The sequence below is a fragment of the Lipotes vexillifer genome, unplaced genomic scaffold, assembly GCF_000442215.2.
Source record: "Lipotes vexillifer unplaced genomic scaffold, Lipotes_vexillifer_v1.1 scaffold1439, whole genome shotgun sequence".
NCBI lineage: Eukaryota > Metazoa > Chordata > Mammalia > Artiodactyla > Lipotidae > Lipotes > Lipotes vexillifer.
Window position 1 is genome coordinate 708,036 of NW_006785059.1, and position 24,883 is coordinate 732,918.

The window sequence follows — 24,883 nt, forward strand, 5'->3', positions numbered from 1 at the left end:
GTGATTGGTCTGTTTATATTTCTTCCTGGTTCAGTCTTAGAAGGTTGTGCTTTTCTAAGAATTTGTCCATTTCTTCCAGGTTGTCCGTTTTATTGGCATATAGTTCCTTGTAGTAATCCCTCATGATTCTTTGTATTTCTGCAGTGTCAGTTGTTACTTCTCCTTTTTTAATTTCTAATACTGTTGATTTGAGTCTTCTCCCTTTTTTTTCTTGATGAGTCTGTCTAGTGGTTTATCAATCTTGTTTATCTTCTCAAAGAACCAGCTTTTAGTTTTATTGATCTTTGCTATTGTTTCCTTCATTTCTTTTTCGTTTGTTTCTGATCTGATCTTTATGATTTCTTTCCTTCTTCTAACTTTGGGGTTTTTTTGGTTCTTCTTTTTCTAATTGCTTTAGGTGTAAAGTTAGGTTGTTTATTTGAGATGTTTCTTGTTTCTTGAGGTAGGATTGTATTGCTATAACTTCCCTCTTAGAACTGCTTTTGCTGCATCCCGTAGGTTTTGGGTCGTCATATTTTCATTGTCATTTGTTTCTAGGTATTTTTTGATTTCCTCTTTGATTTCTTCCGTGATCTCTTGGTTATTTAGTAGCGTATTGTTTAGCCTCCATGTGTTTGTATTTTTTACTGTTTTTTTCCTGTAATTGATATCTAGTCTCATAGTGCTGTGGTCGGAAAAGGTACTTGATACCATTTCAGTTTTCTTAAATTTACCAAGGCTTGATTTGTGACCCAAGGTATGATCTATCCTGGAGAATGTTCCATGAGCACTTGAGAAGAAAGTGTATTCTGTTGTTTTTGGATGGAATGTCCTATAAATATCAGTTAAGCCCATCTTGTTTAATGGTTCATTTAAAGCTTGTGTTTCCTTATTTATTTTCATTTTGGATGATCTGTCCATTGGTGAAAGTGGGGTGTTAAAGTCCCCTACCATTATTGTGTTACTGTCAATTTCCCCTTTTATGTCAGCTTCAATCTTGATTACTTTTGCTGAGAGCACAGTTTTAAATTAATGGTTACCATTCTGTTTTCTTTTGGCATCTGTTGTTTGATATTGAGAAGTCTGGTGTCACTATAATCGTCCTTGCTTTGTAGGTGATCTCTGCTTTCTCCCTGGACTTTTTAAGGTCTTTGTCTTTGATGTTCTGTAGTTTTACTACCTCCCAGCATGGATTTCTTTTTATTTATCCTACTTGGGATACATTATTCTTTCTGGAGCTGTGTAATCATGTTTTCATCAGTTCAAGGAAATTTGCAGCCATGTTTCTTCAAATATTGCCTCTTCTCCATTCTCTCTATTCTCTCCTTCTGACCTCTAGGTAGATGTATGTTAGACATTCCCTCCATATCTAATATCTTTTTCATATTTTCTTTATTTCTTGTTTCCTATTTTCCTTATCTCCTTCTCTGAACTGCATTCTAGACAATTTATCTGATTATGTCTTCCAGTTCACTGAAACTCTCTTCAGCCATTTCTGAACTCCTGTTCAGCTCATCTGTTCATTGGTTTATGCTACCAATTATATTTTTCCTTTCTAGAGGTACTAGTCACTTGTTCTTCTTTTTATTTTCAGATCTGTCTGTTCACACCTGATAATCTCTTGTTGCATGTTCATCCTTGTAAATAGGTCCCTTTCTTTCCCCTAATATTTAACATATAGCTATTTTACACAGGCATACCTTGGAGATATTACAGGTTTGGTTTCAGACCACCACAATAAAGTGAGTCACATGAATTTTTTTGTTTCCCAGTGCATATAAAAGTTATGTTTGCACTATGCTTTCATCTATTAAGCGTGCAATAGCATTATGTCTAAAAAATATACATACTTTAATTAAAATTACTTTATTGCTAAAAAATGCTAACCATCATCTAAGCCTTCAGCAAATCGTAATCTTTGCTCCTGGTGGAGGGTACTGTCTAGATGTTGATGGCTGCTGACCGATCAGGGTGGTGGTTGCTGAAGCTTGAGGTGGCTCTGGCAATTTCTTAAAAGAAGACAACAATGAAGTTTGCCTCATTGATGGACTCTTCCTTTCACAAATGATTTCTCTGTAGCATGCAGTGCTGTTTGATAGCATTTTACCCATGGTAGAACTTGTTTCAAAATTGTAGTCAGTCCTCTCAAACCCTGCCGCTGCTTTATCAACTAAGTTTATGTAATATTCTAAACCCTTTGTTGTCATTTCAACAATCAGGTAAGTTTGCCATCTTATATGAGCACAGTTCATGACACCCCCAAAACAATTACAATAGTAACAGCAAAGATCACTCATCACAGATCACCATAACAAATATAATAATGATGAAAAAGTTTGAAGTATTGCGAGAATTACCAGAACATGATGCAGAGACATGAAGTGAGCAAACGCTGTTGGAAAAACGGCGCAGATAGACTTGCTCAACACAGGGTTGCCACGAGCCTTCAATTTATAAAAAATGCAGTATCTTTGAGGCACAGTAAAGCAAGGCACAAGAAAACAAGGTATTCTTGTATTCTATATCTGACCATTCCAATATCTATCCTCCTCGAGGATCTAAATCTGTTTTTTCTCTTTCTGATGACTCGCATAGTAGTTTGCCTTATTGTATGTATGTTTGGTGATCTTTGATTGTAAGCCTATTGCTTGTTCAAATCAATGGAAGTCTTGGGGGCCTAAACTGCAAACACTTTCCTCCAGAAAGGGTTTGTTCCTTGTTCTACCAGCTGCCATGGAGTACCACTGATCTGGGTCTTGGCTCCCTGCAGAATCCTAGGCTCAGCTTCTCTAACTTGCCATTGGCCCAAGGCTCAGAATCCAGCCGTCAGGCATTGCAGCAATGGCATTTACCCCTCCCACTATTTCATTCCGTCCTTACTTTGCCACCACTCTGGATGCAGCTCACAGAGTTCTTTTGTGTGGAGGGGAGAGTGGGGATGGAAGTGGGAAGTGTTCTTGGGAATTTGCATTCCTTTTGTGAGACCAGTAACACTTCAAGAGGTGTGCCCTAGACGGGATATGTAGTTGTAAGAAAGTCTATGAGTGCCTAATCAACCATATTTGAAACAAAAGTCCCCAAATTTTTATGTTTTATTATGTTAACTTTCAGACATGAGTAGAGAAAACAGTGCAGTCAGTTGAGGTAGAGAAAAGTGGAAAGAATAGTGATCACCCACATACCCATAAGCCAGGTAGAATTATTGTTAATTCATGGCCACACTGGTTTCATCTGTATTTGCCCTACTGCCCACCCCCCTGGATTACTTTGAAGCAAATACCAGGCGCCTTATTTTCTTTATATGCATTTTAGTGCGTACCTCTTAAAGATACAATGAGCTTTTCATGATGAAGTCAGGTCAATAAGTAAACGTGCACAATTCATAAATAAGAAAGCAAAATTTTACATAACACTATTTAAGCATTGGTTCTCGGTCACTTTTTCTAGTTGAAGTATTACAGGACCCTGAAATGCCTACCAAGTTATTATTAAAAGGTTGCAGTATGCCTAATATAAACTTGTTGTTACACAGATATTATTATCACAGTTCTTTGAAAATCAACAGCCTTTGTATCATATTTGGTAGATAATAATGATAATAACAGCAAATACTTAAATGGTACTGACTGTGTGCCAAGAACAGTTCTAAGCCCTCTACATGTATTAAACTCATTTAATCCTCATAACAATTCCATGAGATAGATACTGTTTTCATCTCCATCTTACAAATGTGAAAACCAAGACATGGAAAGTTTCAGTAAGTTACCCAAGATCTTAAAGCTAGTATAAGTGATGAAGCAGAGGTATGAACCCAGACAGGCTGCATCTAGAAGTTGTAGTTTTAAACCACTATATACACACTGCCTCTCTCAGAAAAATAAGCAGATTTCTACAGCCATCTTTCACAACTGTGTCTTCCATAAGTTATGTGTATCTGTTTTGGTGAGTTTACCATGTGAGCCTAACTTGTACCTGGTTCTGAAATATTGGCCTTCAGTATTTAGCTTAATTTTTTTAAATTACTTACGTTGCTGCCTTTGGATTTTATTATTATAAAAGTATATATCATTTCATGTTTATAATTTTGTGTAATTTCTTAGGTACACTTCATGTCGGAGATGAAATTCGAGAAATCAATGGCATCAGTGTGGCTAACCAAACAGTGGAACAGCTGCAGAAAATGCTTGTGAGTAAATGAAAGTCTCTTTTTCTAAGATTGACTTTCAGTTCATTAACTTATTTATTAATGCACAAATAAAGGACATTCTTTTATAATCAGAGTATCTCTGGTACCGTCATGTGTGTGGACTTGAACTTATACAACATTCATAAAAACTGAGAGCTAGGAAAATGTTCACATGCAGCAGAGCTTAGAAACATTTTGCCCATCTTTAGCAGTGTGGGCTTGAACATTCTTTCAATCCTTTGTCTCCTATTTCTTATTGAGCAGATGTTTAAAGAAAACCTTTGCAGTTGTGCATGCTTGTGAACTAGTTTCTCACTGACCTCAACTCTGCTGACATCAGCAGTGTCAGAAGCCTCTTTCCTGTGTAGCTGAGTCATAGCCAGCTGTATTGGATTTCTCTACAGCACAGGGGAAAGGAAAGTCATAGTAGACCAGGCCATTTTTTTACCATGTATATTCAAAATCTGTGTTCAAATTAGGCTTTGGATTGGGGTGGGGTAGGGAGTGCAGAGTGACAGGCCCTGGCGAGCAGAGGGAGATGTTTTGGATCTCTTGTCCTGGACCTTCTTCCCACCACAATGTCGCACTGCCATGTTACTTATATCTATTAAAGGTGAAATAAGCACCACAGACTCACTACAGTCAAAACTAATGCCAAAATTATGAAATAAAGAGCAGATTTTTTTTTTTTTTTTTTTGCTGTACGTGGGCCTCTCACTGTTGTGGCCTCTCCCGCTGCAGAGCACAGGCTCTGGACACGCAGGCCCAGCTGCCATGGCTCACGGGCCCAGCCGCTCCGCAGGATGTGGGATCCCCCCGGACCGGGGCACGAACCCATGTCCCCTGCATCAGCAGGCAGACACTCAACCACTGCGCCACCAGGAAAGCCCTAAAGAGCAGATTTTTATGGAGTACACCATCATAATGTAGCCTACCAAATATAATTCTTATGTAATTACTTGTTCTATTGTACAGTTCAACTTACATTCACTCTTGAAAGGCATGTCACTTAGAGTTGTATTCGTGTCTATGAAAAGGTAACCATCAGAGGTTTGTTATATCTTTGCTGTATGACCAGGACAGTCAGCCTTGACTTTGCAGGGCTTTTCCCAGGAATAACCTCCACTGTTAGTGTGAGCAGTTCCTGCTTTTATAACTCGGTTTCATTGTAGGCCCATGCACTCTCAGCTGACTTGCATTAAATACGCCCCCACATTTTCAGTGGTTTCTTGCGCGTTTTTTGTGTGCAACATTTGTTAAAAGAGCTCTCCTTTTTTTTTCCTCCAGCGGGAAATGCGGGGGAGTATCACCTTCAAGATCGTGCCAAGTTACCGCACTCAGTCGTCGTCCTGTGAGGTAATAGCTCTAACGAAACACCCCGTCTCCTCTGGGTTCTTAACTAACTGTCTGCTGATGGCTGAATGTTTTGGCTTTCTGGGAAATTGTTTCTGCCTGTGCTGTTGATCACTGCACACCAATTTTACAACAAAGATAACGGAACAGAGTAGGTCCCATCCACCTACTCAGCCCTGCTTCCATGGAGATGTCCTCAGCACTTTAACTTACTGCAGGCTGGAATCAAAACAAAATACATACAGAGACGCTCCAAATAATGACAAAGGCTTAATAAAGAACAAATAGAGTCTCTGGGGGAAAAAAAGATCATAATTGCAATAATATTTCCAGGAAGTACATTCACTTCCCTTGTTAAGAAATCACATAGATAGTTCTTCTTTCCAAGGATCTGAGAAGTGGTCTATTTCTGTTAAGATAGAGTAGTTCAGATAATTTTGACAGGTCTCTAGATGGATGTTAAGTCTATGAGAAATTGATAACTGATGTTATTAGAGGAATATAGGCTTTTGCAACCTTCTGTGAAATTGTTTAAATTGGAATGTTATCTGATTCGTAAACAAGTTTTCTAGAGTAATACAAACCCAAAGTTCCTTTCTTACAATAGGCTTATCCTTTAGAAATTGTAGCTTTCCCAACCTATATTATTCAGTTTGCTATTGGTTAGTAAGTGAGATTCAAAAATCTGTTCTTTTTATATTTGGAAATATGAGCCGGCCTAAATGGTGTCATCCTTTGGTCATTGCACATTCAGTTTGAATATTTTTTTCTGAAGCTTGTTCTTTCTTGTGCATCTTCCAAGTATGTGTACGTCAATATGAAGTACACATTTCCTCCAGTTAATATTTAAGACTGGCAGACAACTTATTTCATCTAGAAGATTCAATTTGTACTTAGGAGAAATTGATGGAGAAATTATAATGTTTCTTCCAGTCTGTAGTAGTGATGTAAATTTCACAAGAAAAATCAGAGGCTTCATGTTTTTTTGTAAACCTACTGAAGATATGTTTAAGAATTTGTAGTTCTGGCAAGTATATTTTTAGTGAGCCGTGACAGTGGGGGTTTCTGTTATATCAGGTCTTGAGCTCCTCTCGGTGGCTTTTTCTGGAACTTCAATTAGTACTATATATACATTTCAAGACAAAATACAGAACTACTTCTGCTCCAGGATTTATAGTTTTGAAATTTGTTACCTAGTACACAAACCTTACTGGAAAAGAGAGACTGTCACATGCATTTTTATATAAAGCATTTTGATAGTCTAAAAATCACAGGGGGTCCTCATACCATTTCTCATTTTGGAAGAAATTTAGTAAATACGATTGATTTTTGTCTTTTGGGCTCACCAACCAGAAAATAGTGTTAGTTATTAAAATTTTTCTCTTGTGTTTTTGAGTGGTTGAACTAGTTTTGGGGTGGGACCAGAATTACACATACAAATGCTATGCTCTCGAGTAAGAAGAGCCCTCTCTTACCTTCTTTACCTCTGAAGAATAGGAAAAAATGTACTCCCCTCCTAGCTGTACCCCCAATCTGTCTGACTCTCCTGTGCTCTGGCAGAATTCAAGCCTGTGGTTGGACTCTTCCCAGTTACAGCAGTACTTCCCAAAGAAAAGCTCTCTGGCCACCTTCATCAGCATCCCCCTGGCCGTTGGTAAAAGAGGGGACCCCTGCCCCACTCCCTGGCCCTACTGACATGAGTCTCTGGGGGTGGCGCCTAGACATCATTCTGCTCACTAACATCTGATACTACTCATCTAAGGCTAACAGGTTCCGGAGGTTTTCTTTAAGCCTTCTAGAAAAAGCAAATGTCTTTTGAGCAGACATGCACATTTCAAAGGTTTCAAAGAACTCTACTAAACCAAAAATTTTTAAATACTTATTTTCATCCCCTCCTTTTTCTAACATTAAAGTTTATTTGGACAATAAGGGAGTGGAGCCTGGAAAGGATTTTGAGCATGTCACATAGTATAGTGGTTGTGGCTGCTGGGATCTTTGCCAGAATCTTTAGAGGCTCAAGATTATTGTTTTAATTAATCCGCTAAAATAATCTAAAAGAATAAAGGTTTCTTCTCTGGTGTATATCTATCTTTTACCCTTATTAGTAACATCTATCCTAGAAAGATTCTAAGGTGATTACAACATGAGAAGTCTTTTTTTGAGATTCACTTCACTTCAAATTGCATCGTTCAGTAATTTTTGATACCGAGGTACCTAAGGATTATTAAATACTTTTCAAACCTAATTTTCAATAAAAATTAGGCAGTTGGGATCTTCAGCACAATAATTTTATAGTAATATTTTACATTTTACAGTACTTGATAGGATTTTAATATCAAGTCACCCTTCGGGGTCTTATTTAAAGAAAGCAAAGGTTATAGAATGTTAGAGACAGGAAAGAAATGGTTAATGAATGACATGGTCATCACTTACAATATGTGAATCTTCAAACTGTAAAAATTTTTTTCATACTTCTGTGAAATCATGCAAGTAAGTCAGTATGGCACCTTTATAGCTAAAACCTCAAAGGAAATGGTTGTCAGACTGTGGTTGTAACTGTTGATGTGATATCTCTGTTTCTGTGCTGGTGTTCTGTGTTAATGAACCTTGTGTCTTATTTCAGAGAGATTCCCCCTCCACTTCCAGACAGTCCCCAGCTAATGGTCATAGCAGCACTAACAATTCTGTTTCGGTAAGAACTCTAGCTCCACACAGCAAAGTGTGACAATTTTGTTGGTGCCACCTGCCATGAGTGTTCTAGTTACATGTGTTCAGTGGAAATATTGTCTTCTGCCGATATACAAGGCTACTACAGCTACAATGCAGTTTACTCCTGAAAAATCTTTTTCAACATTTTCTTCTCATTAAAAATGCCTTTCATTAGTTAAATTTGAAGAAATGTAGTTCAAGACTGCTTTGGTCATTCTCAAAATATTTCTCTGTCACCCATCTACTATTTATGACTTTGCTCAAAGTTATGCAAAGGATGTAAATGGAAGTTTCTTGAAATTTCTCACCATTTTTTTTTAATTTGAGAAAGATAGAGAAATGTAAGGATTTTGCAGAGTAGGCATTTGGGTATTCTCGGGCTTTGTAGTTGTCTATTCTGAGTGATACCAGCAACATGTTTTAGTTTCCGCTATCTAAGTTTACGAATTGGTGTGCCCTCTGTTATTGTGGTACGTGCACATACTTTTGTGAACTATAAGCCTTGCCTGGATATAAACAGCAAAAGGAACTGGCTTCAAACTGCACTTAAGCCACGCTATTATCACATCTTTAACACAAAGTACTTTATATTTTGACTTGAACTTGGAATTTTACTTTTTTTTTCAGAACTATCCATTTTGGAAAGTAAAAAGAATTGCTTTTAATTTAAACAAATGGGAGCACTTAATACGTGCTGCAGGTGTGCAATATTTGGGGTAACAAAATCTCTAAGTTGCTGATATTGCTGTTAAAAATACTGAGAGTTCTAATAATACAGCAGTATCACTTTTTTCCTATTAACTTGCCCTTTAAAAATATATCAACATTTTTATCAGATAAATTTTTAAATAATTTAGAGATCACCTCAAATGGAATGATATAAGAGAAATTATGGAAGAAAATTTCCTAAGACTTTTATTTGCAGCTTCAAAACAGGCTACCAAAGGAATTCATTTGTAACATTTAATAACTTTAAGATGGTGAAAATCCGTACAACCATTGAATGTCTCGAAATCTAAATGGTTGCAGTGACTAAGTTGAAAAGGGCAACAGCTCTTTTGAGTTTTGGGGGGTTTTTTTAATAGGCTATTTCACTTGCAGTGGCTTTTGTGTTGAAGATGCTGAGTTGTTTCTTAAGAACACATTTTCTCTCTGCTTAAACTTACCTGCTTTCTTCAGCTTGCTGCTAAATGGCCTGGGTTTGATTTTTTTTTTTTTTTTTGATAACTCAACATTTCTGAGAAATGGAATAATGTATATTATCTCTTTACAACTTAAATCTAGCTCATTTTTTAACCATATTGTAACAGAACACACAAATTACCTTGTACTCTTTGAAAAGTAAATGAAAATTTTTCTCCTGGGTTGGCTTTATTCTACAGGACTTGCCATCAACTACCCAACCAAAAGGACGACAGGTGAATAGATACCCTCTATAGAAACTTCTCTAAACTGAGCTGCTAATAGCCAATCCTTTATTAACCCCTTTCATCCCATAATGTCTGCATTTTGGACCATAACATTTGAGCATTGAGAGCTTGTACCATTTCATTTTAACACATTACACATGACTAATTCTCTATAAAGATTTTTTTCCTAACATCTTTGTAGCTGTGATGGTTATTGTAATTTCAACCTGATCATTTTGTGTTGATGGTTGAGAATTCAGCCTTTGGGGATCTTATGGGCCTGCCTCTGGGGTGGAAAAAAATTTTTAAAGGTTACAGAATTCTTAGGATTCTAAGAATAACTACAACGTACATGCCAGTGAACATTTTTAAGCAATAATTATCTGAAGTTTGAAGGCTTTTTCATAATTTGTATCTGCATGTGTATTTCTAAAAGCCATATACAATGAAAAAAAAAGAACAGAAAATTCCTGGCTTTACAGCCTAATCAAACATGAAAAGTTAAGTGCTGCCTAACACAAGCAAGTAACTTTCAATTTGCTGGCACTTTGAGTATGAATTTTAGGTGCAAATGCAGAGACTTGTTAATTTTATAGGCTGGATTTCTGAAAAGAAACTTAAACAGAATAATCACACAGTAGTTCCAAAGCCTTCAGGTTGGTTTTACAGTGACTTAAACATTAATATTCAAATTTAATTTCAAGAGATAGAATTTTTATGGTACTTTTTGTGAAATGTGCTATTAAAAAATATCAAATTGTGAGTTAAGATTTGCATAAACTAGCACCTAATAGAACTCACCCATAAGTGATGCAACATTCAATATCTAGCACCTTATTTTAAATCATTTAGAAATCCAGTGATTCATAAAATGGTGCCATATAACCCCTTGTATGCTAATCTGTTTCCTTTTATAATATTTACTAGTTATATTCACATATCATAAAACTCAGAGCCTTAAATCATGCATATCTTGAAGCTCTTTGCAGATTTCAAGTGTTACACTGGCAAAGCCAGGATTCAAACTCATTTTTCTTCTCTAAAAAGAGTAAAATACAAAGTCTAAATCCTGTTTAAAAAATAAAACTTTTTAAAAAACTGTTTGAATTACATTTAAGCTTATCAGCAGTGTGTAGACACACTGCCAGTTGTCATGTAAGCATTTTACAGCAAGATACCAACACGGAGTTCTTGCTAGTTTTGTATCATGTACTGCTTTAGGGTTAAAACCTGTCCTGATTGCTTGTGGTCATGGTTTAAAGGCTGCCATGTGATCATGACAACTTATGCATAATAGCAACTAAATATATTCAGATTTTAAAATGGTAAGCATACTTCTCTATAATTTTAAGCCTATCCTATTATAGTAAAAGCAGAAATTAAGTCTGTTTTTACTAAGGAAGCATCTTAAGTGTTCCCTCCAAATAAAAAGAGCAAAGACTTGAACCTGTACACACCAATAGTAGTACATTGTTTCTAGTGGTAGCTGTTTTTTGTGTTGTATTTCCATGCATCATATTTGCTTTCACCATCCAATGTCCTGTTTGTATTGTAGTAAGTGTTAGTGTGTGGTTATTAAGTTAGAGCTGACTGTTTTCTTTCACATCACCATGGCATTTTTTCTTACAAACTCCTGTTTTATAGATCTATGTAAGAGCACAATTTGAATATGATCCAGCCAAGGATGACCTCATCCCCTGCAAAGAAGCTGGCATTCGATTCAGAGTTGGTGACATTATCCAGATTATCAGTAAGGATGATCACAATTGGTGGCAGGGTAAACTGGAAAACTCCAAAAATGGAACTGCGGGTCTCATTCCTTCTCCAGAACTTCAGGAATGGTATGTTTTTGTTGTTTTCTTTTAGTTTCCAATAAAAATGAAGCCTGGCCATCCAGTTTTCAACTTTATATTTTATTCTTTTATAGGGTAAAACCTGTTGAATATATTCCTTGCTTTATTAGCCAAACACAGTTCAAATTAGTCATCCAAGAATTCTAAATTGTCAGCACCAAGTAAGCTCCTGCTTATAGAGTCAGGTCTTTGTTTCACACATGAGGAGAGGAAGGTCTGTAGAGAGGCTGAGCGACTAGCCTCAGGTCATGGTCACATCGTGGTCTCTTAGTAGAGCCCTCTATTCCTATATGCTGTTTCCATCCTTTTAGAACTGCATTTTTTTAAATGTACCCTCTCCTTGCCCCTCCACATGCTCTCACCACCCCCATTCCACTCCACCACCAGCAAAAAACTCAAATGCCAGGATTCACAGTCATTCCAGGTATTTAAAGAGAAAATGTTTCACTATTAGAAGGGTAAGACAGTCAGAAGCTTCGTTCTTTACCTTTCCAGGTCTTTTTTTTTAAATAAATTTATTCATTTATTTATTTTTGGCTGCGTTGGGTCTTCGTTGCTGCAAGCAGGCTTTCTCTAGTTGCAGCGAGCAGGGGCTGCTCTTCGTTGCAGTGTGCGGGCTACTCATTGCTGTGGCTTCTCTTGTTGCAGAGCACGGGCTCTAGGTGCGCAGGCTTCAGTAGTTGTGGCACGTGGGCTCAGTAGTTGTGGCTCGCGGGCTCTAGAGCACAGGCTCAGTAGTTGTGGCGCACAGGCCCAGTTGCTCCGAGACATGTGGGATCTTCCCGGACCAGGGTTTGAACCCGTGTCCCCTGCATTGGCAGGCGGATTCATAACCGCTGCACCACCAGGGAAGTCCCCCTTGCCAGGTCTTTAAAAATGTGTGTCTGTTAGACAGTTTAGGCTTTGAACGCAGGTTAAAGTCAAACAGTTTTTAGACATGTTTTTAACTGACAGGAGTCACGGATTACTGTGTATTTCAGTAAAATCTATTTCTGTTACTAATGTTACAATTTGCTAGTTTTTGAAAAATGTCAATAGTTTTACCTTTGTCAGTACTTTGGCAATATATATCAGAAACCTAGTGCAAAAAAGATAACTTCATGTCCGAAATACTTGAACCTAGCTGAAAGAGACCAAAGGCATAGAGTTCATAGACACGTACAACTTTTCATCCTTTTTTTTCACTAATTAAAGGGATTTCTCAGCTAATCTCTTTTGCTTGATCAGTTCTTTCAGCTATACTCTTAAATTTAGAATGTCAGAGCTGGTAAGAACTTCAGGTGCCATCATTTTACACGAGGAAACATAGGCCTAGTTAGAGGAAGTAGCAGCCTTCCATCTGATGCTATCTTTCAGTCTCATCTTCAGAAAACAGTTTAAGCATTAGTGAGAGGAAAGTGATTTCTAAGTCATTTTGACGGTGATGTTACTATGTTATCACTGATATTTATGTTTTACAAAATGTGTTCTTGAATGTTGCCATATATTAATGAGCATTTGTTGAAAATAATTATGTAGAATCTAGACCTCTTCTCCCTAGTCAGCTCATTTGTATAAATCATGTCTCACCAGTACCTAGAACTCTGAGTCCTCTGGAGGAAGCCTGAGAAATGGCAGGGGGAAGAGCAGATTTGCTTCCTGTTTCCTGTAATGGTAGACTAGGTTATCTGGATCAGTCCTCCCACTGGAAAAGAAAAGTGAAAAGTGCTACAGAAAATATGTTTTTGAAAATGACCTTAAAAGCACTGAGTAGCTGAAAAGGTATTGGGGAACTCAGTGACCAATTTTTATATGAAAGCCATTAATCAGAGCAGTAAAAATTAGAGTACCAAATTGGTCCATTTTGCCAGGAGGGCATTTCTATTACTAAAAACTTCTCTGCCAGAGGACCAAGGTTAAGACCTAATAAGGCCTGTACAAGTAGGAGAATCTTTTAGGAGACTCATCCCGCATTGTCAGGATCTGCAAAAGGCTGTACCCCCAGGTTAAGAGCAAACAGATAAGCATCCCCTCACTGCCCTTCCACACCAGGGGACTGTAGAGAAGGCTGCCTTGTCGGTGAGCAGAGCAAAAGGAAAGCAAAGTTTTCCTGAAAAAATTGTGGCCACTGGTCCACCTTGAATGGATTTGCACCCAGGTACACATAGCCTGGGACAGCCAGGGAAACTCCAGCTATGTGCTTGATGTGAGGTTTCCCCTTTACTAATAGTTCCAAATATCTGTTATAAACAAATGAAAGTCTCTGAAGGAGAACACTTTTATCCTAGGCCTCATCCCAGAGCTCCTCCTGACCCCCCACGTAAACTTTCTTGAGGGCAGTTACCAGCAAGTCAAAATAAGCAGGCGCACATGGAAACCAGTGAGACCTGACAGAAATGAAAGACGCCAGGAACAAACTCAAACCTACTTCATATATTGGAATTCGGAGACAAAGGTTTTTAAACAACTGTGCTTATTAGCAAGCTTTTAAAAATCAGTAAAAGCTTAAAAAATATCTTCAGAGAAGAGGGGAAAAAAATTTAATGGCATAGCAGATTTGAAAAAGAACCAAAATGAATTTCCAAGGACAAAAAATGCACTAACAAAAACTCAGTGGCCACACGCCTATTAGAATGGCTAAAATTTTTAAAAGTTTTCATCAGCAGGTAAATGGATAAACAAATGATGGCATATGCATACAATAGGATGCTCTTAAGCAATAAAAAGAAATGAACTATTGATAACACGCAACAGTATGGGTGAAACTCAGAATCATTAGGCTGGGTTTCCAGGCAAAAAAGAGAACATACTGTATAATTCCATTATATAAAATTCCAGAAAATGCAAAACTAATCTACAGTGACAGTGGTTTCCTGGGGATCTGGAGGAGGGAGGGAGGGATTACAGAGGGGCATAAGAAAATTCCTGGGGTGATGAAAATGTTTGTTATCTTGATTGTAGTGATGGTTTCATGGGATGTACGTTTCAAAACTGATGAAATGTTACACTTTATATGTTGTGTTCAGTTTATTGCAGAAAAACTGAACTCAGTAAAGTTGCAGTGACCGTAGAGGGAGACAGGGATTCTAACTAGGATGAAGAGGAAGAGGCCCACTGGGCAGTATGTTCCTTGAGACCACAGTAGGACTCTGGAGGTATAGGAAGGCATTCCCAACTGAGGGGGAAAAGCAGAGTCCCTTGTTGGAAAAGTGAATTGGTCTCTAGAATGTCGATGGACATGTAACACTAATGAGAAAGATTTGAAACAATACTGTCAGCCAGACCCAGAAGCTTTGTTCAGATGTGTTGCTACCAAGTCATATTTTTCACATCCCCTAGATGAGAAATCAATTTTTTTGGACCCAAATACCTTACCTTACTTATCCTTGCTAAATCTCATCTTGCTTGACAAGGCCCATCAGTCTAATCCTCTGATACGATTTGAGTCCCTGAAATCTGTCATCCCTTCCCTTGCCTACTAGATCCTCATCCAAGTCAGCAATACAATGTTAAACATGTGTTTGAAATTTCCTTCCAGGTTGACCTAAATTCTAACACAGTTTCCTTGCACATACTGAGCTAAAAGAAATAACATTCATTTCCTGAGTGCCTAGTAAAAATCAGTATCATTCCTCTGTCATTACACCACATATGGCCACACGACAAATTTTTACTGGGAACTTCTTTTTCTTAAAGTTTTTAAGCTGAAAAACATTTATTATAAGATACTCTGTACACTATAACGTAAGCTTCACGAGGTCAGGATTTCATCTCTTTTAACCTGTCAAAAATTCCTCAGTTTTGTTTATGTTTCCAAAGATCCTGTGCCTCACAGAAGCTGTAGTTATGACTGACAGCACATATTGGCTTGAACTGGAAGAATTCCCAAAGCAAAGGTTTCATCAGCCTCCTCTCTATGCCACTTAGGTAATATATGGAGATTGACTTTGTTGCTGTTGCTGAGAGTTCACAGTATTTCCCAATAAATGTCTTTCTCCTAACCAAAAATAAAGAAATAAATATAAATAAAGCCCTCAAAGAGCAAGAGAGAGAAAGAGACATGGAGGAAAGACTCTTAAAGTAGAAGAGAACACTTCCCAACTCATTTCATGATGCCAGCATTACCCTAATACCAAAGTTCAATAAAGGCAAAAGAAAACTACAGACCCATATCCCTCATGAGCACAGGTGTAAAGATCCTCAGCAAAATATTAGCAAATTGAATCTAACAATATATAAAAAGGATATACATCTTGAGTTTGTACTGGGAATGCACAGCTGGTTCAACATTGGAAAACCAGTCAACCTGATTCACCATATTAACAGACTAAAGAAGAAAAATCCACATGGTCATAGCAATAGGTGTGGATTTTAAAATTCAACATCCATTCATGATTAAAACTCTCACAAACTGTGAATTGAAGGGAACTTCCTTAAACCTGATTGAGAGTATCTACAATAAACCTACAGCAAACATTATTGGAAGGGAAAAAAAATATAACAGGTGATATGATTCTGTGTAGAAATTCAAAGGAATCTATAGATAAACAATTAGAATTAATGAGAGTTTAGCAAGATGGCTGATGTAAAATCAGTGTACAAAAATCAATTATATTTCTATTTACAGTAAAGAATGGAAAATAATTTTTTATTTTTTTATTTTTTTAATTTTTTTTGGCGGTACGCGGGCCTCTCACTGTTGTGGCCTCTCCCGTTGCGGAGCACAGGCTCCGGATGCGCAGGCCCAGCGGCCATGGCTCACGGGCCCAGCCGCTCCACAGCATGTGGGATCTTCCCGGACCGGGGCACGAACCCGTGTCCCCTGCATCGGCAGGCGGACTCTCAACCACTGCGCCACCAGGGAAGCCCGAAAATAATTTTTAAATACCCTACATAACGCCACCTGCAACACCATAATACTATAAAGTACTCTTGCAAAAAAAATAGAACTTAAGTTTGATTAGGCCTCTAGATCTAATTAGCTATTTGCAGGAAATGCAAAAGACAAAGAGTCTTACTGAAGACACCACAGGGGTGAGATCAGAAACTATAGGACAAACAACCAGTTTCTGCAACAAATAAGTTGCAAGAAGAAAAGGGAGAGAGGGAAGGAGGGGGAACCTATAGGTTTAAGGGGAATTTAAGAATATTTAAGGGAGAAATGATACAAACTTGGATTTTTTTCAAAGTAATCTTAGGGTGGGTAGGTTGTAAATAAAACAAAATAAGCCATGAGTTAATAAATGTTGAAGCTGGGTTGTAGATATTTGGGGTTCATTACACTATTCTCTACTCTTGTATATGTTTGAATTTTTCAATATTACAAATTTTTAAAATACCATTTATAAGTTTTTTAATCAACAACCTAGGAACAAACCTAATAAAGTTGTTCAAGACATTTAGAGGATAAACTATAAAACTTATTGAGACATTAAAGAAGACCTAAATAAATGGAAAGACATACTGTATTCAGGGACTGGAAGACTCAATATTGTAAATATTGTAAAGATGTCTATTCCTCCCAGATTGATTTGTAGATTCAATTCAATCCCAACCGTTTTGAAATTGACAAGCTAATTTTAAAGTTTTCAAGGAAATGCACAGAATCAGGAATAGTCAAGATGCTCTTCTAGAAGCATAAGGAGGGAGGCCTTGCCCCACTGATGCCAAGGTTTATTATAAAGCTGTAGTAATTACGACAATAAGGTATGGGCTTAGAGATGCTCAAATAGACCAATTGAAGAGAACCCCTGAACACTCTCATACATAAATAGTCACTAGTGAGGAATGAATAGACTTTTCCATAAGTTGTGCTGGGGCAATTGGTTATCCATCAGGGAAAAAATGAGAGAAATTGGACCCCTAACTTCACACCACATACAAAAATCAGTTCCGGTGTATTAAAAACCAAAACATGAAAGACAAAGCTATAAACCCTTGAGAAGATAATATTGGAGAATATCTTTAGGGACAAGGAAGAATTTCCTAAAAAAAGATATCAAAAATATTTCCCATAAAAGAAAACATTGCTAGATTTGACTAAATTAAAACTAATAAGTTACAAATACCATGAAAAGATTAGAAAGGCAAGCCACAGAGTGGAAGAAGATACCTCCAACACATATAACTAACTAAAGTGTAATATTCGGACCATATAAAGAATTCCTACAAATCAATGAGAAAAAGACAACTGCATAGGAAAGTGGTCAAAAGATTTGAACAGGCACTTTACAAAAGAGGAAATCCAATAGCCAATAAGCATATGAAAAGGTGCTCAATCTCATTAATAATCAGTGAAATGCAAACTCAAAACACAGTGTTATTTCATTACTCGTCCACCATGATGGCTAAAATTATAGACTGATAATAACAAGTGTTGACATGGAAGTGGAACAACAGGAACTCTGTACTGCTGGTGGGAATGCAAATCAGTACAATCTCATTGGAAAACAACTCGTCATTTTCAATAGCATTGTACGGCATTCTGATAGTGATTTTGGATTCTCCTTATATGTGGCTCACTCGGGCACCCCACATTGGCCCACAAGCAAAGTCATTAAGTAAGCAAAACCTTCTGTGGTAATATCTTGAAAGGCAAGTACTTGCTTAGCCTAAACCTAAGAGAGCAACTTTTTTTTATTATTATTATTTTAAATTTTTGGCTGCGTTGGGTCTTCATTGCTGCACACGGGCTTTCTCTAGTTGCGGCAAGTGGGGGCTACCCTTCGTTATGGTGCGCAGGCTTCTCATTGCGGTGGCTTCTCTTGTTGCAGAGCGTGGGTTCTAGGCGTGTGGGCTTCAGTAGTTGTGGCACATGGGCTCAGTAGTTGTGGCACACGGGCTTAGTTGCTCCGCAGCATGTGGGATCTTCCTGGACCAGGGCTTGAACCTGTGTCCCCTGCATTGGCAGGCAGATTCTTAACCACTGTGCCACCAGGGAAGTCCTAAGAGAGCAACTTTTTAACAACATTTATGTATATGTTACTAATGCTGAATACTATAATTATGTAGAAAATTATGATTTTTCTGAATGTAATTCTAACTTTGGATTTAATCATAGTTTTCTTTTTCCTACCTAGAATCTTCAAGTAGTAGTAGTACCATTTATTAGGCATCTACTGTGCCTGCCACTGTGCTAGGGATATTATTTACATTTTTTGTTATAATTCTTTACAACAGCCATCCAAGAGGCTCCAAGAGATTAAGGAACTTGCCAATAGAATGTACCGCCTAAGAGCATGGGCTCTGGTGCCAGACTGTCCTCACTCTCCCACTTTATTAGCTGTGTGATGGGGACAAATTAATTAACCTCTCAGTCCTTTGATCCCCTCATCTGTAAAACAGTGACATGATTTCACATGTTGTTAGAAAGATTAAATGAGTTAATATATGTAAATTTCCTAGAAAAGCACCTAACACTAAATTGATAAAAGCTAATAAGTGATAGAGCCAGGATTCAAATCAGACCTGTCTCAACTCAAAATCCCACACTCATTCCACTGTATTTCATGACTGTATGTTTAGACGTTTCATCTGTGTTATCAGTTAGTATATGTTCAAGTGATACAATGTTATTTTCGTATAAGCCTGCATTTTTAAAACCTTTCTAGGAAATTGTCAAGGAGCAGCCTTTATCTGAATGATTTGAAAAGTTTGTGAGGAGTTTGTTCACGCAGGTTCATGTAAACTCTTCAAATGACTGGTTTTCCTCTTTTATCAGCATAAAACTATACATTGGTTTTTTTCTTTTCTTTGTGTGCTAGGCGAGTCGCTTGCATTGCCATGGAGAAGACCAAACAGGAGCAGCAAGCCAGCTGTACTTGGTTTGGCAAGAAAAAGAAGCAGTACAAAGATAAATATTTGGCAAAGCACAATGCAGGTAGGGAAATGTATGACTTACTGAGACCGGTTAAACATCTCAAAGACTGAAGTAGATGTAACACCTCAATTCCGTCTTCAGAGTTCTCTATCAAAAAAATTTCACCATATGAGATCATCAGCTTGCAAAAACTTTAAGAATCCCTTGCCTTCGATTATTATGTTGGTTATTTGCCAAATATTTTACAGAGCTATACTTTATAGGAAGAAAATGCTATTTGGAAACAGTACTCTCTGGAACTCAAAGAACCCAGTACATTAAGTCCTCCCCTGATAAATGAGAGATTGAGAGTTTGCTGAATTGCCAGGATTCTTGCCTCCTTGCTGAGGTTGGTCTTGAGCAAATACCCTTACTCCTGGCTCCTCTCTGGCCCTTGGACATGGCCCTGTGCCACATTTCTAAGGGCAAAGGTGCACTCTTAACAGAGAGCTGTGCTGCAAATGGTTCAATGATTGATTTGAAAGAGTGCAAATGACATTAGATAGATACTAACTTAATTTGGTCAGTTCCTGTCACTAGTCTTCTTCCTTCATGGTATTTCTTAGCCCCTAAAAGACCAAGAACATTATCTTGGCCTACCCTTCATGGTATGTTTGTCTATATGGAAGCTTGCATTCAACTTAAGTCAAAATATTCACTCATTTGCTAAGAACTGAAATGAATACCAACAAAAGCATGCTCTGTCATTGCAGTAGAATTCCCAGAAGACTCACAGGATGTAACTTAACGAAAAGGCATGATGATGTAGGGTGGGACTTACTTATTTTCAATAACTTCTTAATATGACTCCTTTTATAAGGAACTTTTCTGAGGAAGTGCAAGCCCCAACATTGGCATTAGATTAGTTCCCAAGGTTTCAGAAATAACTCCAAACTTCAAACATATGGCAAAGAAAATCAAGTAAATGCAATCATGCACACCCAGTTTGACAGTATATTTCTGACAAATATGAAATGCATTTCCCTCTATAGAACGTTATATTTTATTAGCATTCACTAGGAAAAATTATTTTGAAACTCTGAATGATTCATTTCTTGATCAGAGAGTAAAAGTAAACATTTTGAAGTATTGTATAATGTGGAATGAATGTGAGTGACCACATGGCTTAATTTTAAATGGTTCAGTTAAATGTGGAAATCTTTCCCATCATGATAGCTACAGTGTGCCACATTTTTATTTCCAATAAAAGGTATCATTTCTGGTTATGTACCACTACAGAGCACTAGTCTGATAATGGCTATTTTTGTTTTATAAAGGGAAGAAATATTCAAAGTAGATTAGTTAAATATAATTAGTTAAAACTAATTGTAAATGCTCCAGTAGTACTATTTGAAGAAATTCACTGTAGTAGCAGCAGAATGTTGTTTAACATAAAATGTCAGTGGTTATTGCCAGGTCTCCATAATCACCTTTACTTCCATCAGCTTCTAACAGGCTCAAAAGGTCTGTTGACATTACATATATATGTATGACCTTGTAGTTTTTACAATGATTTTAAATGATATATAGATGGCATTAAAATTAATTTAAACCTAGAAAAGCAAAGAAATGGCCGATAAGGCTGTCAATTCATCCTTAGCTTTTTATATTCTACTGATGGAAGGCATGTAGACATGAGTATTCAATTTGCCAACACTCTTTAATTTAGCTCTGAGGAAAAATAAGAAGCCAGTTAATTGAAAAACTAGACTCTCTAAATTCTGACAAAGAGTCTGTTGAATCGTTCACTTGAGAATTTTGCCAGAGAATCAGCATCCTATCTGGTGGCCAGTGTTTTCCACAGTTAACTTTTTCCCATTCTTTGACCACTGGGGCACCACTGATCTTCCATTGTTCCTGTTCTCTCTGATTCATCACAAGTGGTGCTTGGTAGTCCTGCAAACGCACCTGTAAGCTTAATAGCCAGCCCAAGCTAGGACCAGAAATTAGCACACCTGTGTATCCATGCACCTTTGGCAAATCACTTGGCTCCTGTGGGCCTCAAAATGAGGGAATTGGGTCAATAAAGGGTATCTTTTCTAATTCTAAAGTTCAGTGGATCTCAGGTTATTTCATCACTGGGCCTGATAAATGGATATCATTTAATGAAGCCAAGTACTCATTTGCTATCCCTTATCTTAAGCTTTAGCTCTGGTAAACATTGCCCATTATGTTTGAAGGCTGTATCACCCTTGCTAGAGAAGGCAGGAACCTCATAGAAATGGAATAGAATTGCTTTTTCTCTGTCGTCTTTAAACACAACACCTCCTATCCAAAACCATGGATCTATCTAAGTTCTTGTAAACTTAAAACTAAGAGGAGACCCACCACTTTTTTGTTATCCACAGCATCTTCCTAAGCAGTGGTCTTCCGGGCCTCAGAGCCTTCCTCATGCTCACAGTTCCTTCTACATGTCAGTATTTGTCACTGCCTGAGAGCCTCCTTTGATAGAAAATCTGAGCTTTTTATAAGGTCCTTGCAGGGCCACTCAAGTTTCTGTACAGAACTTGTGTTTAGGCTCATTTGTGACTGTCTAGTCAGAATGTCATTGTTAGGATTCCCACCTGCACAAAATCATCACTCCTGAGCTCTCCTGTTAGTTTTTCTGGTCTGGAGAAGATGGCTGGCTTTTTCCCTGGACTTTCTAGAGTATGCTGCCTGGCATGTCCTTTCTGCCACCATCTCTTCAGCATTCTTCCCCATCACCAGCCAACTCTTAACATTTTGTTAATTATAAAGACCAGAAGAACCATTTACTTACTGATTACCTTGCCTTTACAAGAGATGAAATTGTCAGGAAGGAAAGTCAAGTATTTTATCAGCTGTTCTGCTTTTAGCTATGATGAAAGTTTATCCTAATATGTGGCATTGCCTACATAAAGAATTGCTCTAAAAGAGAGAAACATATACTGTTGACCTCCATTGGGAAGGCAAATGCTTTGAGAACTTTGAAATATCATATTCTTTAATACCAAGAACTAGCCAAATGGGTTCATAGGCCACAAATCCAACTATATTTCTGAAAGGTGTTTTCTGACTTATTCAAAAGTCGATTGTAAAAGACAGTGGGGGAATCGTCCCGTAGTCCTCAGTAAATTAAAATACGGGCCACTGGGATTAACATACACACACTACTATATATAAAATAGATAACCAACAAGGACCTACTGTGGAGCACAGGGAACTACACTCAATATTTTGTAATAACCTATAAGGGAAAAGAACCTGAAAAAGAATCTGAATCACTTTGCTGTACACCTACCTGAAACTAACACAACACTGTAAATCAACTGTACTTCAATTTTTAAAAAATGCAACTGATTTTTATACATTGAAAAATAAGTAATTTTTAAAAAATAAAATAAGGGCATACGTTTTGTTTCCTGCTTCAAATCTTTGAGAATTCAGCAGCTATTGTTGGCAAGATCCAAACCTTATCGTTAAATTCTGAAGTTGTTCACATTTGTAGTAAAAATAAAGGATGAGGACTTTATCAATATCTAGAACTGATGGAAATGATAAAATATTAGAATTATTTCCATTTATGTCACCAGGAAATTCTACATGTCTAGTTAAAGCAGAATTCTGTTCAAATTGTTGCCTACCTCTCACATTATATAGTGGCAGTCTATTAGCTGAATGTGACCCATAAATAAATTTTATTTTTCCCATATACACACGGTGTTTAAAATAATCTTAATTAGGGCTTCCCTGGTGGCGCAGTGGTTGAGAATCTGCCTGCCAATGCAGACAACACAGGTTCGAGCCCTGGTCTGGGAAAATCCCACATGCCATGGAGCAACTGGGCCCGTGAGCCACAATTACTGAGCCTGCGCGTCTGGAGCCTGTGCTCCGCAACAACAGAGGCCACGATAGTGAGAGGCCTGCGCACCGCGATGAAGAGTGACCCACACTTGCCACAACTAGAGAAAGCCCATGCACAGAAATGAAGACCCAACACAGCCATAAATAAATAAATAAATACATTGTGTATTATTAAAAAAAATAATAATAATAATCTTAATTAGTTATCACATTTGAAAATCAAATATTTAACAAAATCTGGGTTTCTGCCTTTCCTTGAAAGAACAGAGGATGTGGTAACATTAGGCCCACTTTACTCGGCCCAGTGTTACCGTGTACAGTGGCTTATCTAAGTGGAGGTTTGTACAGTATTTGAAGATACTAGTATACTTCAAAGCTACTTTGAAGATAGCTTTTCCAACTGAGATATGGAATCAATGTTAAAGGCTTATTTATGGAAAAGATTCTACTGGAGCCAGAACAGGTATCTAAATACTCAAAAGTGTCATGAACATTGAGTAGCTTACCAGGAAATCAGGACAATATTCCAGACAGTATTTCTGAAGCCTTGGGAATAGATTTGATTATGGTGTGTGTAGCGTTTACAGCAAATACATTTTCTGCAATGCATGAAAGACTTTTAGCCACATAAATTTGATGCAAAAAGTTATTGTCATGCTTCTAGAAGAACTATACTCTTTGAGGCACTGAGATTCCTCAGCCCTGGGACTTCCAAAATCAATTTAAGATCAAGTTATTAATGTAAACCTTTTTTTAAACTCTTCGTTGATTCATTTTCTTTTAATGTTAGAGCCCTGAGCAGTGGTATTTAAATATCCTGAGAAACCCCATTTACATACACACATACAAACATAGAGGATTTCTACAATACCATTCATAGGTGTGTTTAAATTATGTTTAATACCACAAATTAGTACTGTTGACTTTAAAAAGCTATTATTTTTGTTTTCTTTAATACAGAGAACTCTAAAGACGACAAAAAGTGGCCCATAATCTCACTGCCCTGTTGACATTTTTTTAATAGTAAAAGTAATAGGCACATGTGATTAGAAAAGATACGGAATGAAAAGCAAAAGGCTTCCACACCTACACTCCCTGAAGAAGGTTTCTTGTAACTATCCCCGGACAAAATTTGTATGCATATGCTAGTATATAAAACCCACTGGCTTTTATATAAGGATATTGTTGAATTTTTATTAAAATGAGTTTGTTTCTTAATGTGATTTATTTGCCTCATGTTTAGAATATTGCATGGTGAAGTTTCTTTTGTGCATATTATACTTTTATTTTACTAATATATTAAAAGCCATATTTCAATGACCCCTGTACATTTTTCATGCTGTCTTACTCCCAATGGCCTCTGTGCATGTAAGTAACCTGTTGAGTGACTGTGCCTCTTTGTTTTTGACGGTTTCCTTTCATTAAGTCCCTTTTTTTAAATCCGCAAACAACTTAAAACCTTTAAAAGTTCAGTCTCTAAGTGTTCTCCTTATATTCTTTGTATGTCGTATTTTAAAATATCCTTTTTTATTGTTTCTCCACCCTATGACTACGTGATGATTTCATTTAGACCGGAGTACCCTCTTCATGCTACTTGTATATGGTTAAGATACTGATGTGTAACATATCTGTTCATTTGTCATGTTGATTGTTGATATCTAACTCATTCTTATGTGTTTAAAAAAATGACTTAATTCATTAGGATTGGAGTCAGGGCTCTGTAGAGGGAAAG

At 37.3% G+C, this 24,883-nt stretch overlaps 1 protein-coding gene across 5 annotated transcripts in view; it reads left to right on the forward strand.

Moving 5' to 3' along the window:
- CASK (calcium/calmodulin dependent serine protein kinase) overlaps nucleotides 1-24,883 on the forward strand; it is a 394,879-nt gene that overhangs the window by 349,463 nt on the left and 20,533 nt on the right. For 2 of the 5 annotated variants that reach the window (XM_007457185.1, XM_007457186.1), the window contains 6 exons: nucleotides 4,080-4,165; nucleotides 5,453-5,521; nucleotides 8,142-8,210; nucleotides 9,610-9,645; nucleotides 11,281-11,477; nucleotides 19,232-19,347. In XM_007457185.1, coding sequence (XP_007457247.1) covers nucleotides 4,080-4,165; nucleotides 5,453-5,521; nucleotides 8,142-8,210; nucleotides 9,610-9,645; nucleotides 11,281-11,477; nucleotides 19,232-19,347 — 573 coding nt within the window. The remainder of the gene's footprint in view (nucleotides 1-4,079; nucleotides 4,166-5,452; nucleotides 5,522-8,141; nucleotides 8,211-9,609; nucleotides 9,646-11,280; nucleotides 11,478-19,231; nucleotides 19,348-24,883) is intronic. The other 3 variants (XM_007457189.1, XM_007457188.1, XM_007457187.1) reach the window with 2 other exon arrangements.